The sequence below is a fragment of the Entamoeba dispar genome, genomic scaffold (assembly GCF_000209125.1).
Source record: "Entamoeba dispar SAW760 scf_1105229461171 genomic scaffold, whole genome shotgun sequence".
NCBI classification, from domain to species: Eukaryota; Evosea; order Mastigamoebida; family Endamoebidae; genus Entamoeba; species Entamoeba dispar.
This window is the reverse complement of record NW_001854559.1, coordinates 4,122-18,960: the sequence shown is the minus strand read 5'-3', so window position 1 is coordinate 18,960 and position 14,839 is coordinate 4,122. Positions and strand designations below refer to the sequence as shown.

Genomic DNA, 14,839 nt, shown 5'->3' with positions numbered 1-14,839 from the left:
CAAGCACAAAAAGATAAAAAAATGCTCGTTTTTGAAACAAAGAAAGTTACTCGTATGACAAGAAAAATGAGAAAAAATCCAAAGGAAGTGGAGAAGATTGTAACAGAATTAGTTATCAAAGAGCTTAACAATGAAAAGAAAAAACAAACACTTAAGAAGAATGCTAAAAAAATTGCACAAAAAACTTCTTCTATTCAAGAAAAACAAATGAAAAAAATTGCAAAAAAAGTATTTTCAAAAATATGAATTTAATGAAATTTAATTGAATCAACTTTTTTTATTTCTTTTTTTCAATATTAATTCATTAATATAATAAATAAGATATTATTACAATAGGAGAAGTAGGAAGTAGTTATTATTAATATAATAAATAGTGAAAATATTATAATGATATACAATATGTGAACTAAGATGTTCTTTAAAAAAATTTATAATTATTTTATTATTTTTATTAATAGAGTATTTTTTTTTATATTTACATATTTCTTTATTTTATGTTGTTTTTTATTATTTTGAATGATAGTGAATTATTTATTTTTAATATATCTTATAATTATTTAATTTTATTCTTTCTCAACTTCATGTTTTTATTTCAATAAATTAAAATTTGATTTACTATTTAATTCTATTATATTTAATTTAAATGAAATCTCTTTATTTATTCATTAATAAATTATTTATTTGTTACAATGATTAATTAAATAATATGTTCATTTAAAAAGATGAATGAATAATATATTATATGATGAATGAATTAGATTTAATTATCATTAATATTTAATATAATATATTGAAATATATTGAGCATTATTAAAAGAGAATAAGATAAATAAAACATTGCAAATGAAAAATAAATAAAGAAATTGATTTAGAATTAATGAATTACTAAATATGTTAATTCTAAATAATAAATTCTTATTTCATTAATATGAATTATTGAATATGAAACGAGATATTAACATCATTAATAAATGAATTGATTATCATTTCATTTAATTTCTTATTTTACATATTATATATAATAAATATTAAATATAATTAAATTGTTAATATTTATTGTTTTATCATTATTTTATAATGATATTTAATCTAAATTAGTATTAAATATTATAAAATATGATTATTGGTGTGATAATAAGAATTCAATAAAAGTATATTATCTGAATGAATAGAAATTACAAACCAATTAACATCAATAACATCAAAATATGACGATTTGTATTTGTGTTGGTAATACTTTTATTTATCTTGCTTTTGTAATTCATTGTAACACATTGGATGAATTAACTCTCTCATTATAATAATTTGCTAATATATTACATTTCTAAATAAACAATAATCATAGTAATGAATATATTTTGTGAAATAATCTCAAATAAAATCATTTGATATCTTATTAATAAATGAATTAATTGTGATTATGATAATAATCAATAACAGTAATAATAATGAATAAGTTTAATTAACATATTGATATTTTATTGTTTAATATATTTATCATAATACCATTATTCATTATTATATCTCATATCACATCTTGTTCATTCACTTGATTTAGTATTGTTTAATCAATTAAAAAATCAAAACAGAATGAATGTCATTGATTTAATTAATAAAATATAATTTTATCAATTATTTCAAAATGTAAATCATTGTGATTATGAAATAAATCAAATATATTTGAATAATATTGAAATAATGATTATGATTTTATTTGATACAATTATCAAATCATCTGTTTTATCCCATTTCAATGAACAATGAAAAAGAACAAACAAAGAGAATCAATAACTAATCATATAAAAAATATCATGAAAACAATAGAATCAAATACTATTCCTACATTAATTAATTTATCATTTAAGCAATATGATATTATCACAATATATAATTAGAATAATATGAGAGTAATTGTTAAATTAAAATCTCCAATAATAATAATAACTAATTAAGATAAAAGAAATTAATTTCTCATTTTCATCAATTAAAACTATCTGAACATAAAATATTTTACTTTGTACTCATAAAATAGATTAAATGAAATAGTATTTGATTAATAAATGTTTTATAATACACATCAATAAATAAACATATAAACTACCTTGAAAAGAGTAAAAAATAAAGAATAAATAAATATAATCATTTCATTTCATTTTTTAATTGAAAAAAGATCTTGTAAAATAAATGAATAACAAAGAAAAGAATGTAAACTATATTTTACATCATTTACTAAAAATAAGTCATTCATTACAATATCTTTACTATTTTTATTTACTATATTAACACTCATTAGATTTAACTTCAATTACTATGTAAAAAGAACCAAAAAATTTTAAATATTTGAAAATTTCAATCTACTTTTAAAGTTCATCTTTTTCATATTCTTCATAATTTCCATATTGTTGGTTATTGTCATAACCTGGAGCTTGTTGTTGAGCTCCTCCACCATATTTAGCAATAATTGGTTGTGCAATTTGTTCTAATTGTTTATATTTATCGTCACATTCTTCTTTTGTAGGAGTAGCATTATTTTCAAGGAAGGAAGTAACATCTTGAACAGCATCGAGTAATACTTTCTTATCACCTTCTTCTATTTTTCCTCCAAGTTTATCATTATCATTTACACTATTCTTAATTTGATAAGCATAATTTTCTAATTGATTTTTAGCTTCAACTTGTTCCTTAATTTTCTTATCATCTTCTGCTCTTTCTTCTGCTTCTTTAATCATTCGTTCAATTTCTTCTTCACTTAATCTACCTTTCTCAGAAGTAATTGTAATTTTTTCACTTTTTCCTGATTTCTTATCTTCTGCAGATACTGTTAAAATACCATTGACATCAACTTCAAAAGTAACTTCAATTTGTGGAACTCCACGTGGTGCTGGTTGAATTCCATCTAAATCGAATTTTCCAAGGAAGTGATTATCTTTAGTCATTGTACGTTCACCTTCAAAAACTTGAATAGTAACAGATGGTTGATTGTCTTGATATGTAGAGAATGTTTGTGATTTTGAAATTGGAATGTGAGTATTTCTTTTAACTAATGAAGTCATTACACCTCCAACAGTTTCAATACCAAGTGTTAATGGAGTAGTATCTAACAAAACAATATCTTCAGTTCCCTTAATATTGCTCAAAACACCTCCTTGAACTGCAGCTCCATAAGCAACAGCCTCATCTGGATTAATTCCACGAGATGGTTCTTTTCCATTAAAGAATTCTTTAAGTAATTGTTGAACTTTAGGAATACGAGTAGAACCACCAACCAATACAACTTCATGAATGCTACCTTTTGACATTCCAGAATCTTCAAGTACTTTCCTGACTGGAGCAATTGTTGATTTAAATAATTCAAGGTTTAATTCTTCGAATTTAGCTCTAGTTAATGTGAATGAGAAATCAGTTCCATCAGCCAAATTTTCAATTTCAATTCTATCTTGTTGTTGAACAGATAATGCTCTCTTTGCTCTTTCAGCTTCTCTTCTTAATCTTGTAATAGCTCTTTTATCCTTTGTGAGATCTTTTCCATATTTTCTCTTAAATACATCAGCAAGATATTCTGTTACTTTTTGATCGAAATCACTTCCTCCAAGATGGGTATTTCCTGATGTAGAAATAACATCAAAAACATTGTCCTCAATGTTTAATAATGATACATCAAATGTTCCTCCTCCAAGATCAAATACAAGAATATTCTTTTCTCCTCCTACTTTATTTAATCCATAAGCCATAGCAGCTGCTGTTGGTTCATTTAATATTCTTAATACATTTAATCCTGCAATTTTACCTGCATCCTTAGTTGCTTGTCTTTGTGCATCATTGAAATATGCTGGAACAGTAATTACAGCATGTTTAACTTCCTTTCCAAGATATGTAGAAGCAGTATCTGCCATTTTCTTAATAACCATTGCACTAATTTCTTCTGGTGAATATTCTTTTCTTTCTCCTTTATATTTAACTTCAATGAATGGTTTATTATTTTTATTAATAATTTTGTATGGGAATAATTTCAAATCTCTTTGAACTTCTTTGTCATCAAATGTTCTTCCAATAAGTCTTTTGATTTCAAAGATTGTATTTTCTGGGTTTTGTGCAATTTGATTCTTTGCTGCTTCACCAACTAAAATTTCTGTATCTGTAAATGCAACAACTGATGGTGTAATTCTATTACCTTGGTCATTGACTATAATTTCTACTCCTTTACCTTCTCCATTGTAAATACCAACAGCAGAGAAAGTTGTACCAAGATCGATACCAATAACTGGTCCATCGACTTTTTGTTCTTCTTGTTTGGTGTCTTCTGAAAAGACAGTAATAAAGAATAATAATGTGAATAAAATAGTTAACATTCTGTTTCTTTCAGTTCTTTCGTTTAATTTATATATTTATTTCCACGTGGTGATTTCTGGGACGAAAATTATAAAATGTTACATGTATCCACTTTGTTTACCAGGTTTTTTTTGTTAGAATAAAAAAATGAATACGTGGTGTTTCAGAAGATATAATCTGATAGAGGTTCTGTCAAAACAAAAAATGTTATTTGAAAAAGAGAATGTGATTATCTTAAAAAAGACGAAATAAAAAAAATTAAAAAAATAAAAAATGAGATTAAAATGGAAGAAAAAATTGTGAGAACACATGACACTCATATCTCGAAGGAAATTGCAAATAAAATTCAACAACCAGGAACACTGTCACTGATCAAGAAACCAGAAATTCTTCCAACAAAAGAATATATCAAATACACTCCTATTCAAAGAGGAAAAAATCCTCCTGAACAAAGAATTATTGAAATTATTGATGAAAAAGTGGATCCTTTAGATGTTCCTAAGTTTAAATACAAGAAAGTTGCACCAAGACAAGTTACTGAGCCTGTCCCTATCCTTCATGAGCCACCTAAAAAATTAACAAAACAACAAATGGATGAGTTTAATATCCCTCCTTGTATCTCAAATTGGAAAAATAATAGAGGATACACTATTTCTCTAGATAAACGTGTAGCTGTTGATAGAAGAAATCTTCAAAAAGATGAAATTAATGAACGTCATGCTGAATTTGCTGAAGCCCTTTATCTTGCTGAAAAAGCAGCACAAGAAGAAAATGAAAAGCGAGTTGAAATGAAGAAGAGAATTGAAATGGCAAAGAAAGAAAGAAACGAAGAAGAAATGAGACAACTCGCTTTGGCTATGAGAAAGTTACGAGAAGAAGAAGAAGATGAACAATTTGATGAAGAAAAAGAAAAAAGGGATAAAGCCCGAGATGAAAGAAGGAGAGAAAGAGAAGAATTTTATAGAAAGGCTGGGCTTAAAGGACTTGAAAAAGAAATGGAAAGAGAAAAAAGAAGAGATGTTGCAGAGTCAATTGCTTTGGGTAAAAAGATTGACTCTAAAGATTTAATGTTTGACCAACGATTATTTAACCAAGGAGATGGACTAAATTCTGGTTTTGGAGAAGAAGATGAATACAATGTGTATGATGAAGTTCTTTTTAAAGCAACCCCAAACCAACAGTACAAGCCAAAAGAGCTAACTGATGAATAACAAGAATGATTATTTGATTGTTTTGTGTTTTTTTCATTTATTAAGTTTCTAAATTTTAAAATTAATAGAAAGAATTATTCTAAATTTATTTTAGAATCGAGAATAACAAGACACTCTTTTTTTATTTTTTTATCTTTAATATTATTGAATAAAATAATATTTTTTATTTAGTCTCTAGTTAAAAAACATAGAATATTCATTATCATTATATTAATTATCTTCTCTTTATTAACCCAATAACGATATAAAAATAGTAATTATTGTTTATTTTTATTCAAGAAGGTATAACATATTTTGTGAAAAAATAAAATAATAATAAATAAATATTTAAGAAATTGATCATATAACAAAGAAATAATATACTATATAAATAATTATTATAATATTATTAACACTTTAATATATTAATCATTTGATAATTATTATAATTAAATGAGTTTACAAATAAATTAAATACTATATAATAATTAATCATTATTTGAATAAATAAATTAATGTATTAACAACTTACCAGAATATTGGTATTTTAAATACTATGATAATCAGTAATAAGATAAAAATAAAAAATTAATTTAATTTATACATTCTAATTATTGACATAATCTATTATTTATCCTTTTAATAAAGTCAAATTAATTGCTACTAAATTATTTTTAATTAAAAAACAATAAATGAATAAAATTTGTAATATATAACTAATTCATTAAAATACTTATGTTATTGTCCTTCATTTCTTTCCCTTTCTTTTTGGTGTCTTTTTTTATCAGATTGATATTGGAATGGATTAAACTTTTTATCTTCTACTTTAAATGCATTCTTCATATTTTTTCTAAGTTTTCTTTCTTTTGGTTTATCTAACTCAATATCATATTGGTCTAATTTACTGATATGGGTTTCTTTTTCTTTATCAATAGCACCAACTTTATTTCTTAATACATTCTTCCTTATTTCTTCTGTCTCATCATCCCACCCTTCTACTCGTTCACTATAATTCAAACCAAATGGAATTTTTCTTAAGTCAAATGTTTCAATACCTTTTCTTTCTTTGATAGGCTTTCCAGCAATGTCTAATTTTTTTTGTTGCTTTCCATCTTTTTTACGTATAGTGATCATTGGAATTGGTTCAGTTTCTACTTGTCTCTCTTTAAACTTTTGTTCTATTTCTTCTGAAGTAATTTTTCCACCTCTTATATCATTATTTTGTGGTTCTTCAGGTTTTCTTTTAATTGGTTGATATTTTTGGTTGATGAATTGATGAACTGATTTAACTCTTGAAGACTTAAATATATTATTAACAAAAACAGTTTCTTCTTTTATTTCTGTTGGTTTATCTTTTTGTTCATTTTCTTTCACAACAATAGTACTCAATTTTTCTAAGTCATTACTTTCAATTGCTCTTTTTATTTCTTTTGTTGTACTGACTCTCTCTTCTGATTTAGAATAGAATAACATGTAAGCCTCTTCTTGTAAGACTACTTTAATTGAAACAGGTTTAACTTCTTCATCATCAAATCTAAACCAACCACCACTTGGCGTTTTACAGTAAGAAATATAATGACCACTAAATTTTGTTTTTCCTAGATGAACCACAATTGCATAAAGATCATATAATCCATCTACTCCATATTTTGAGATGTTAAGTTGCAAAGGAAAAGTTACTTTTCCATTAATTTTTTTTTCGTCCCAAGTAAATCTTTTTAGTTGAATTGGCAATACCCAAGGTAATCTTTTAAAGAAATAACATTTACTAGCATTTGATTTTGTATTACATTTTTCACAATGATAATGGGAAATCATTTCTTTTTTAAAGAATTGATCAAATCCACTTTCAAGTGTTTTTTGTTTTGTTATTTCAATTGGTAATACAGAAAAATGTTCGTCATGGTCATTAAATCTTGTACAATTATAACATGTAATTCTTGATATCAATTCAACATGAAATATACTACTAATAGCTGATATTTTATTTTTTCCTTTTCCAATTATTGCTTCATGAAGATGATCAATTAATAGTAAATAAAATTCTGTAGCATCTTCTTGTTGATATCTTTGTAAAGAAGAAGATAATTTTTTTAAATTTTTTTCAAATATTATTGGTTTTAATGGTTGATTATTATTTTTTTCAAACGCCTCTTTTATTATTCGTTCTAATTCTTTAAAAAATATGTCATCTACTTTAATCTTTTGTTGTATCATATAATTATAAAAAGGTGTTGTGTGAGTTAATACTTGTAATATACTAATCATATAACAATTACTATGTGCATTAAAATATCCTCTCCCTGCATTTCTACCGTTTTTTAATTTCCATTTCATTAACTCTTCAATATCGTCATAATCAACATCTATCCTATTATCAATACTAATTGTTTTATTTGCTATTGGATTTATCGTTTCTGTTTTGATAAACTTCAATTTTTTTGGAAGAAATTCATTAATTTGACGTTGAATTTGTTGTTCAACATCTAAAGACATTTCTTGTGTGATTTATTGAATTCTAAAAACCCTAAAACTGAACTTTTCTTCATTTAAATAAACAAAAATTAATTTATTCATTTAAAGATATAAAATTTATGAAAGTATGTTACTCAATAGAAATGTACTATTTCATTTACCTATTACCAAGACCACCCCTTTGTTTAAATAAAAAATCAATCAATTAAATGCTTTAATGTTCTTCTTCTTCTTCCATTTTTTCTTTCATTTCTTCAGTTAATTGTTTTTGACAATCCAAATCCGTTGGCATTTTTAATAATTCTCTGAATAACATAGTGGCATAAGCAGAAGGTTCTAATTGGAACTTAATCCAAAGTCCAATTCTATCACCACTTTGGTAGTCAGTTCTAAGATAACCTCTTTCATCAAGAAGGTCTTGTCCAACATTTCCATAATGAATAACTTGATACTCCACGTCTTTTGGTTGAATGACAATTTTTCTCTGATCTCCAGTTATTGCAACATTATAAATTTTAGTTGGGAAAGTATCAAGTATGAACCCATCTTTAGAAAGTACTTCATCAAAGAAATTTTTTATTTCATTTTTTGGCATTGTAATTCCTTGTGCAGGAAGTGGGATAATAATTTGATGCAAACAAATTGAAGGTAATAATTCCTCAGTAACAAAATCAATTGTTCCTTGTTTTGTTTCATATAAATCACCTACTAATACTGCATTACCATATTTTTCAAATCTCTTAGAGACAACTTGATTCCAAACATAACTTTGATATGCGTGAAGATATAACGATTTAGTTTTATAAACAATTGCATTATCAATAGCAGTTTTAAACATTCCATTACTTATACTGACTCCAAGTTTAACTTGTTTATCTAATGCTTGCATAAGAGCTCTTTCAATATTTCTTTTAATTGGAATAATTTCATATGCTAATTTGTATTGTTTTTCTTTATAATATTTTTTTCCTTGTGCAACACTAAAAGTATCATTTCCTTCTTTCATCATTAAATCTGCAGCTTCTTGATATTCTTCTTTTAATAATGCTTTTCCAATTAAATGGGTAGTACCACAACTACCAAATCGTTGTAGTCCAAAATAATTAATATATCCAAACTTTTTAATACTTTCACAATTTTTAAGAACTTCATCAACATTATCAATTTCCCTAATAATAACTCTAAATTCATTTCCAAGTAAATCTCCTAATTTAATCATATGATTTACGTGTTCAAATTGACTTAAAGTAATTCCATTACATATACTTTTTTTTAAACTCTCTTCAATTAATTCTTGTTTAACTCCAGGGATAGTAATATATTGGCATGTAACTCCTCTTTTGTCTTTCATTCCAGCAAAACAAATAGCATTTTTACCTAAATTCAATGCTTTTGAAATACGATTAATAGCTTCACCAGTATCAATATTTGATTTCCTTAAAACACATTTTAAAATAGAGTTTTTTTCTCTTCCACCACGAATTTTTTTTGCACCTTTTTTTAACACAAGAATTCCGTTATCACATGTTGAGTCATAATTTGGAAGTTCTTTAACAACCATATGAAACTCTGTTCTTTCTTGTTTATTTAATGGTTTTTTAATTTCAATTCGATTTACTTTCTCATCAAAAATTTTTGGGGCTATTTCATCTACTTCTGTTCCAATAATTAATCTCATTTTATTAATCCATTCTTCTTTATTAACCACTTCTTCTATTTTTTCTTCTGTAATTTTTGTAACACCCCTCACATTTTCTCTATCAATAATATCTGCTATAGAATTATCTAATCCAATTTCACGTACTTGAAAATCACTCACAAGATGTTTTGTTAATCCGTTAATACTTTTTCCTTTTCTAACAAAAGATGTTATACCCATATTAATCTCTTTTGGTTTTTCAATAACATTAACTATTTCCTCTTTTTCATGATTTCTGCTTTGTTCTCTTCTTTTTTCTTTCATTTCTTTTACTTTTTCTTCTTCTCGTTTTAGTTCATCTTTCTTTTCATTGTTTTTTGAGTAATCTATTATTCTAACAGTAGAAGGGTCAGTTGGTTGTGTAGGAATACTTTGCACCATAGAGATTTTTTTGATTTTTTGAATCGGCTTCTGACTTCCTCTTTTCATAATAAAGCATTAGATCTAAGAACCCTATTTTTCTATTAAATTTCTTTTTTGAGTTTTTAAAACATACTTCTTTCTATTTTACATTGTTGTCTCTTCACCTTAATTTAATATTTTAAAAAAATATAATGAAGAGACACACCATATTTAAGAAAATGCTTTATAAAAAAATAAAAACACGACAGCGATGAAGCGAAGAAATGAAGAAAAAAATCAACGGGTTATGAAACTTGAAAATGAATTTAATGCTTCCTTTGAGGAAGTTACAAAAGATAGTGAAGAAACACGGTTTGATCAACGTGCTTTAAAGATGTTAGATATTTTTCATGAAATTAAAAAATATGTTATTATAAAAGTAATAGACCATTGTATCGATTTAGGAAGAGATACACTGTGTGAAAAATGGATTGGTATTGGTGCTAAAATAATTGGAAATGATAAAAATTTTATATGTAAGTCCCTTACCTATTTAGAAGAAAGAGGAAAATTTACAAGTATTGGAAAATTATTTGATGATTGTGCAGAAAAATGTGATGATGAAACTGTTTGTATTAAAGCAATTCAATGGTATGAAAAAATTCATGAATTTGATAAAGCAAGAAAATTACTAGAAGTTAAAATAAAAGGAAAAAATGTGAATTTAGTATGGAAAATTATATTTGAAGGATTAATGTTTGAAGCCCGTGTTGGCTCTTTGAATGTAGCTCTTAATGGTATGAATGTTTTGGTTAGTAAGAAATTAACTGGAACAGCTATCGCACCAATGTTATATGAACATGCACTGATGTATCATAAATTGTTAAACGAAAATAAATGTTATGAGTTAAGTGAAAAAGGATTGTCTTCTTTTCCAAAATATATTCATTTATTAATATTACTAATACGAACTAGGAGTAGGATTACTAAATTAAGGATTAATAAAATTATTAAAGAGAATACTTTGATTTGTTCTCCAGTTAATTCTCCTAGAAGTCCATTGATCAATATTGGTTTTGAAAATGAAGAACAGTCTAGTGATTCTCTAGAAATGATTAATAGTTATGAAAGGAAAAAAGAAATTGAAGAAGAGGTATTAGAAAATAATATATTAAAAATAATTAAGGAAGTAGTGTTAAAATTTAAAGCTGATTTACAAGAAATTGTAAATAAACATATTGGGAATCTTAGTACTGACGTTCAGTGGAAAGTTTATCTTGAAGTTGCTATAATAGCTTGTGATTATGGATGGAATGATATGGCAACAGAACAATTCGAAGTTTGTTTAAAATCTTCTCCACTCAATACAATATGGAAAAGTTATGTTTTAATGGCACGTCATTTTATGAATAAAGATATAAATAGGTCATTGAAATATTTAAAAGAAGCACAACAACTTGTTGGAGAAAAACAAGTTGGAATTGTATTAATGGAAAAAGCACATATTGAAGAAGTTATTAAAGATGAAAATAATGCAGTTAAAAAAGCATATGAAATTATTGAAGTAATCGATGATTGGAAATATTCTATTGAAGCTATTATGATTCTTGTTCGATGTAATAAGGTTAAACAAGGATATGATATTTGTAAATCTGTTGTTGGACAATTTCCATCAACAGGAAGAGTATGGGGATTATTTGTTATGTTATCTCAAATTGAAGGAATTCAAAAACAAGAAGAATCCCTTGAACTTGCATTGAGAAATGCACCTAAATCTGGAGAGGTATGGTGTGAAGGTGCAAGAATGGCAATGAAACAAGGTAATTTTTATTTATCATTATTATTTCTCAAATATGCCCAAGTATTTACTCCTCAATATGGGGATATTTATATAGAATTTCTAAAATTAATAATTCTTACTAAACAATGGTCAATGTTAAAGAATATAATTTTATCATGTATTCACTCTGAACCAAATTATGGACTATTATGGACATTTTATAAAGAAGAAGAAACGTCACCAATCAAAGTATTAAAAAATGCATTTAAAAATCTTAGAAAATCATACCAACAAAACATTTTTATTAATCCATTAGACATTTACAAGAGATGTAAAAAATATCCCCAAAGAACAAGAATTAGAATGATTCTTGGTTCTGAGCTTTTTAAGGCTTGATTTCATAAAATTGTATTTAATTGTATTATTATTTATTTAAAATTGTTTATTAGTTTTTATTATTGATTAAATAAAAAAAGAAACATAGAAATATTTGAGGTATTACATAATTATCATATCAGAATAGATGTAATCATCTTCAAAAATCATCATCATCTCCTCTTTTTTGTGAGTTTAATAAGAAATTAGTATATGTATTACTATCAAAATAATTATCTGGGATATGTTTTTGTTCAAAATATGTACTTTTTTCTTCATTTCTTGGAATGATAACTTCAATCACATAATTTAAGAATAAATCATTATCTATAAAATTAATATTGTTTTGTTAGTTGATGAACTCAAACAAAAGCTTTATTCTAATATTCAGAGAATATAAACAAATAAAAAAACAAACTAATAGTTGCTGAGAACTTAGAAGAGGTTAATTCTCTATTGTTATAAATATCGAACATCAAAGTCGAATTAATAAGATAATAGTCCGGATAATAGTGATGTTGATGATGAAACTCAATTGCCCTTTTATCAAATTCAACGCTTTTTTCTAAAAATTTGTTATCTCTTAATAATTGATATTTAATTTCTGTTACTGGCCTTTGGACAATAGTATTAATAATATCATAAACAATTTGTCTGAAAATAGTACATTGATGCCTTTCATCATAGAAAATATCTAATAAAGATTGGATAAATCCAAACTCATCAACCAATTTATAAATTACAGAATAATTAGATAATAATAATGAAAGAACAATAAAACCAAGTTTGATTTTTGTTTGTCCAACCTGACCACTATTACTTTCTGTTGAAGTTGTTAATAGTCGTTTGATACTATCAAAATGTTTAACAAGGTTTTTATAAATAGCAGGTAATCCTCCAATAGGCATTGTACATAATTCACTTCTTGAAGTATTTGAGGCTAACATATCGCTAATAATTAATAACCCATTTTCTTGAACTGTTTTAATTGTGGTAGAAAATACACAACAAATAAATTGTTCTAAATTTTTATCAATATTAAAGAAATCTACGAAAATATTAGCTGCTGCACCAATTTGATGACTATGACGCCAAATAACAATTTCATCAATAATTCTTGCTGCACTTTCAACTTTATCAATTGAAATATTTTCTTCTAGAAATGAGTTTAATAGCATAGTAATAAATCCATGTTCACAAAACCATTGAATACTTCTACTGTTCATATGAAAAACATCTAACTTTAACAAAGCTATAATGTAATCACAAACACTATAACTTTCCATATATGAAATTAACCCTTCTAAAAATCCATCAACTGTTTGAACTAATACAAATTCCTACTTAATTAATATTTTTGTTTCTTTCTTACTAAAAAAATGCCTTTAAAAGGTCTAACAATAATAATAGTGAGAAAAGTTGGTTTTGAATAACTAATGTTGTTACAACAAAAATAATATAGAAACAAACTTTTGATTGAATAGGAATTAGTAATGATGAAAGAACTTTACATAACAAATCTAATGTCATTCCTGAAAGTCTTTTATTTTTAAATGTTAATTGTTTTAACATATATAACCCCGTTTTGTCATTAAGAAATACTGCATCAACAACACACCCAATCCCTGAAGATAGTACAGCACCTGATAGTATTTGATGTTTTACTTGTCCATGACCACAAACAAAACTTACCATTTTATGTATATTTGCTTGAGAACAAATACTAAAACCAATAAGCGTTTTTGATGTTCTGAAAAAAAGAAAGAAAAAAATAAGATAAGAAAAAGTGACAAACTATTGTTGAAGATCATTATTTGTTCTGAGTTCAGTTAAAAGATCAGGTTGGTCAAGAATTTCCTCTAAAGCTGCATTCATACGAATAAGTTGTGTAAAAGGTGATTCACCCAATGGTTTCCAATTAGGCATCAACATACTCATGATCTTGATAATTGATTATAAGTAAATTTTTTCTTTTTTTTCTCACTTTCTATTTTTCCATCTTTAACTGTTTGTTCAAAAATAAAAAAATCTTATTATCAAAAAATCTTCTTTTAAAAGTAATTTTTATTAGGAAAAAAATAAATACAATTATAAAAAAAAATTTAATTAAAAACAGTGTTATGTTAAAGATAACTTGGCTCATCCACAAAAATTTATTTTGTTTAATGTGGTGGCACATACGATGAATTCATTGAAACAATATTCCTAAGTATTTTATTTCTCTCTTCAGATTGTTTTCTAATATTTTCTACTGTCTCTAATAATTGAGATGCTAAAAGGTCATTAGTTTCATCAATTTCATCAGAAAATTCATCATCATCTTCTAAATCAAATACTTCTTCAGTAAATTCTGACTCTTCTTCTTCTTCTTCCATTGGCATATCACCAACTTCAAGAATTTGTCTTTGTTGTGTATTTAATGGTTCAGGTGAAAGAGTTTGCAGTCGACTGAATAATGGATTCGGTGCAGAAAAGAAAGTCTGTGTAACCCGAGGACAATTCATACTAAGACTCTCAGAAGTAAAGAATTCAGGATGATATGTAAATGATGTGGTGTTCATTTTGGTAGTGATTAGTTTAGATGAAAGTTTCACTAACCTTTTCATTCTTCATCTCATTTAGGTAGAACTTCTTTCTAAGTCATTACAT

General features: G+C 25.4%; 7 protein-coding genes across 7 annotated transcripts, besides 24 other annotated features; 2 read left to right on the top strand and 5 right to left on the bottom strand.

The window, feature by feature from the left end:
* Positions 1-221: 221 nt before the first annotated feature.
* Positions 222-330: a sequence feature (AT_rich).
* A 22-nt stretch (positions 331-352) lies between these two features.
* Positions 353-389: a sequence feature (AT_rich).
* A 28-nt stretch (positions 390-417) lies between these two features.
* Positions 418-457: a sequence feature (AT_rich).
* Positions 458-460: 3 nt separating this feature from the next.
* Positions 461-641: a microsatellite.
* Positions 642-653: 12 nt separating this feature from the next.
* Positions 654-802: a sequence feature (AT_rich).
* A 44-nt stretch (positions 803-846) lies between these two features.
* Positions 847-938: a sequence feature (AT_rich).
* Positions 939-990: 52 nt separating this feature from the next.
* Positions 991-1,118: a sequence feature (AT_rich).
* A 291-nt stretch (positions 1,119-1,409) lies between these two features.
* Positions 1,410-1,456: a microsatellite.
* Positions 1,457-1,603: 147 nt separating this feature from the next.
* Positions 1,604-1,716: a sequence feature (AT_rich).
* A 396-nt stretch (positions 1,717-2,112) lies between these two features.
* Positions 2,113-2,162: a sequence feature (AT_rich).
* Positions 2,163-2,360: 198 nt separating this feature from the next.
* On the bottom strand, positions 2,361-4,349 carry EDI_027670 (Luminal-binding protein 5 precursor, putative; the record flags this gene model as incomplete). The annotated part of the gene is made up of 1 exon (XM_001738198.1): positions 2,361-4,349. The coding sequence occupies one exon, from the start codon at positions 4,347-4,349 to the stop codon at positions 2,361-2,363; it is 1,989 nt and encodes a 662-aa protein (XP_001738250.1).
* Positions 3,972-3,995: a sequence feature (AT_rich).
* Positions 4,350-4,565: 216 nt separating the features above from the next.
* Positions 4,566-4,626: a microsatellite.
* Positions 4,614-5,540, top strand: EDI_027660 (SNW domain-containing protein, putative; the record flags this gene model as incomplete). The annotated part of the gene is made up of 1 exon (XM_001738197.1): positions 4,614-5,540. The coding sequence occupies one exon, from the start codon at positions 4,614-4,616 to the stop codon at positions 5,538-5,540; it is 927 nt and encodes a 308-aa protein (XP_001738249.1).
* Positions 5,201-5,285: a microsatellite.
* A 27-nt stretch (positions 5,541-5,567) lies between the features above and the next one.
* Positions 5,568-5,633: a sequence feature (AT_rich).
* Positions 5,634-5,656: 23 nt separating this feature from the next.
* Positions 5,657-5,710: a sequence feature (AT_rich).
* Positions 5,711-5,854: 144 nt separating this feature from the next.
* Positions 5,855-6,036: a microsatellite.
* A 57-nt stretch (positions 6,037-6,093) lies between these two features.
* Positions 6,094-6,251: a sequence feature (AT_rich).
* Positions 6,252-6,257: 6 nt separating this feature from the next.
* On the bottom strand, positions 6,258-8,015 carry EDI_027650 (ubiquitin carboxyl-terminal hydrolase DUB-1, putative; the record flags this gene model as incomplete). Its single annotated transcript, XM_001738196.1, has 1 exon — positions 6,258-8,015. One exon carries the CDS (start codon positions 8,013-8,015, stop codon positions 6,258-6,260), a length of 1,758 nt encoding a protein of 585 aa, XP_001738248.1.
* Positions 7,604-7,635: a sequence feature (AT_rich).
* A 51-nt stretch (positions 8,016-8,066) lies between the features above and the next one.
* Positions 8,067-8,115: a sequence feature (AT_rich).
* A 93-nt stretch (positions 8,116-8,208) lies between these two features.
* Positions 8,209-10,122, bottom strand: EDI_027640 (tRNA pseudouridine synthase D, putative; the record flags this gene model as incomplete). The annotated part of the gene is made up of 1 exon (XM_001738195.1): positions 8,209-10,122. One exon carries the CDS (start codon positions 10,120-10,122, stop codon positions 8,209-8,211), a length of 1,914 nt encoding a protein of 637 aa, XP_001738247.1.
* Positions 9,909-10,011: a microsatellite.
* Positions 10,123-10,221: 99 nt separating the features above from the next.
* Positions 10,222-10,249: a sequence feature (AT_rich).
* Positions 10,250-10,306: 57 nt separating this feature from the next.
* On the top strand, positions 10,307-12,211 carry EDI_027630 (uncharacterized protein; the record flags this gene model as incomplete). The annotated part of the gene is made up of 1 exon (XM_001738194.1): positions 10,307-12,211. One exon carries the CDS (start codon positions 10,307-10,309, stop codon positions 12,209-12,211), a length of 1,905 nt encoding a protein of 634 aa, XP_001738246.1.
* Positions 11,196-11,220: a sequence feature (AT_rich).
* A 4-nt stretch (positions 12,212-12,215) lies between the features above and the next one.
* Positions 12,216-12,290: a sequence feature (AT_rich).
* Positions 12,291-12,350: 60 nt separating this feature from the next.
* On the bottom strand, positions 12,351-14,128 carry EDI_027620 (uncharacterized protein; the record flags this gene model as incomplete). Its single annotated transcript, XM_001738193.1, has 4 exons — positions 12,351-12,517; positions 12,609-13,530; positions 13,661-13,913; positions 13,986-14,128. The coding sequence occupies 4 exons, from the start codon at positions 14,126-14,128 to the stop codon at positions 12,351-12,353; spliced, it is 1,485 nt and encodes a 494-aa protein (XP_001738245.1).
* A 77-nt stretch (positions 14,129-14,205) lies between these two features.
* Positions 14,206-14,303: a sequence feature (AT_rich).
* A 49-nt stretch (positions 14,304-14,352) lies between these two features.
* Positions 14,353-14,751, bottom strand: EDI_027610 (uncharacterized protein; the record flags this gene model as incomplete). The annotated part of the gene is made up of 1 exon (XM_001738192.1): positions 14,353-14,751. The coding sequence occupies one exon, from the start codon at positions 14,749-14,751 to the stop codon at positions 14,353-14,355; it is 399 nt and encodes a 132-aa protein (XP_001738244.1).
* Between the last annotated feature and the right edge of the window lie 88 nt (positions 14,752-14,839).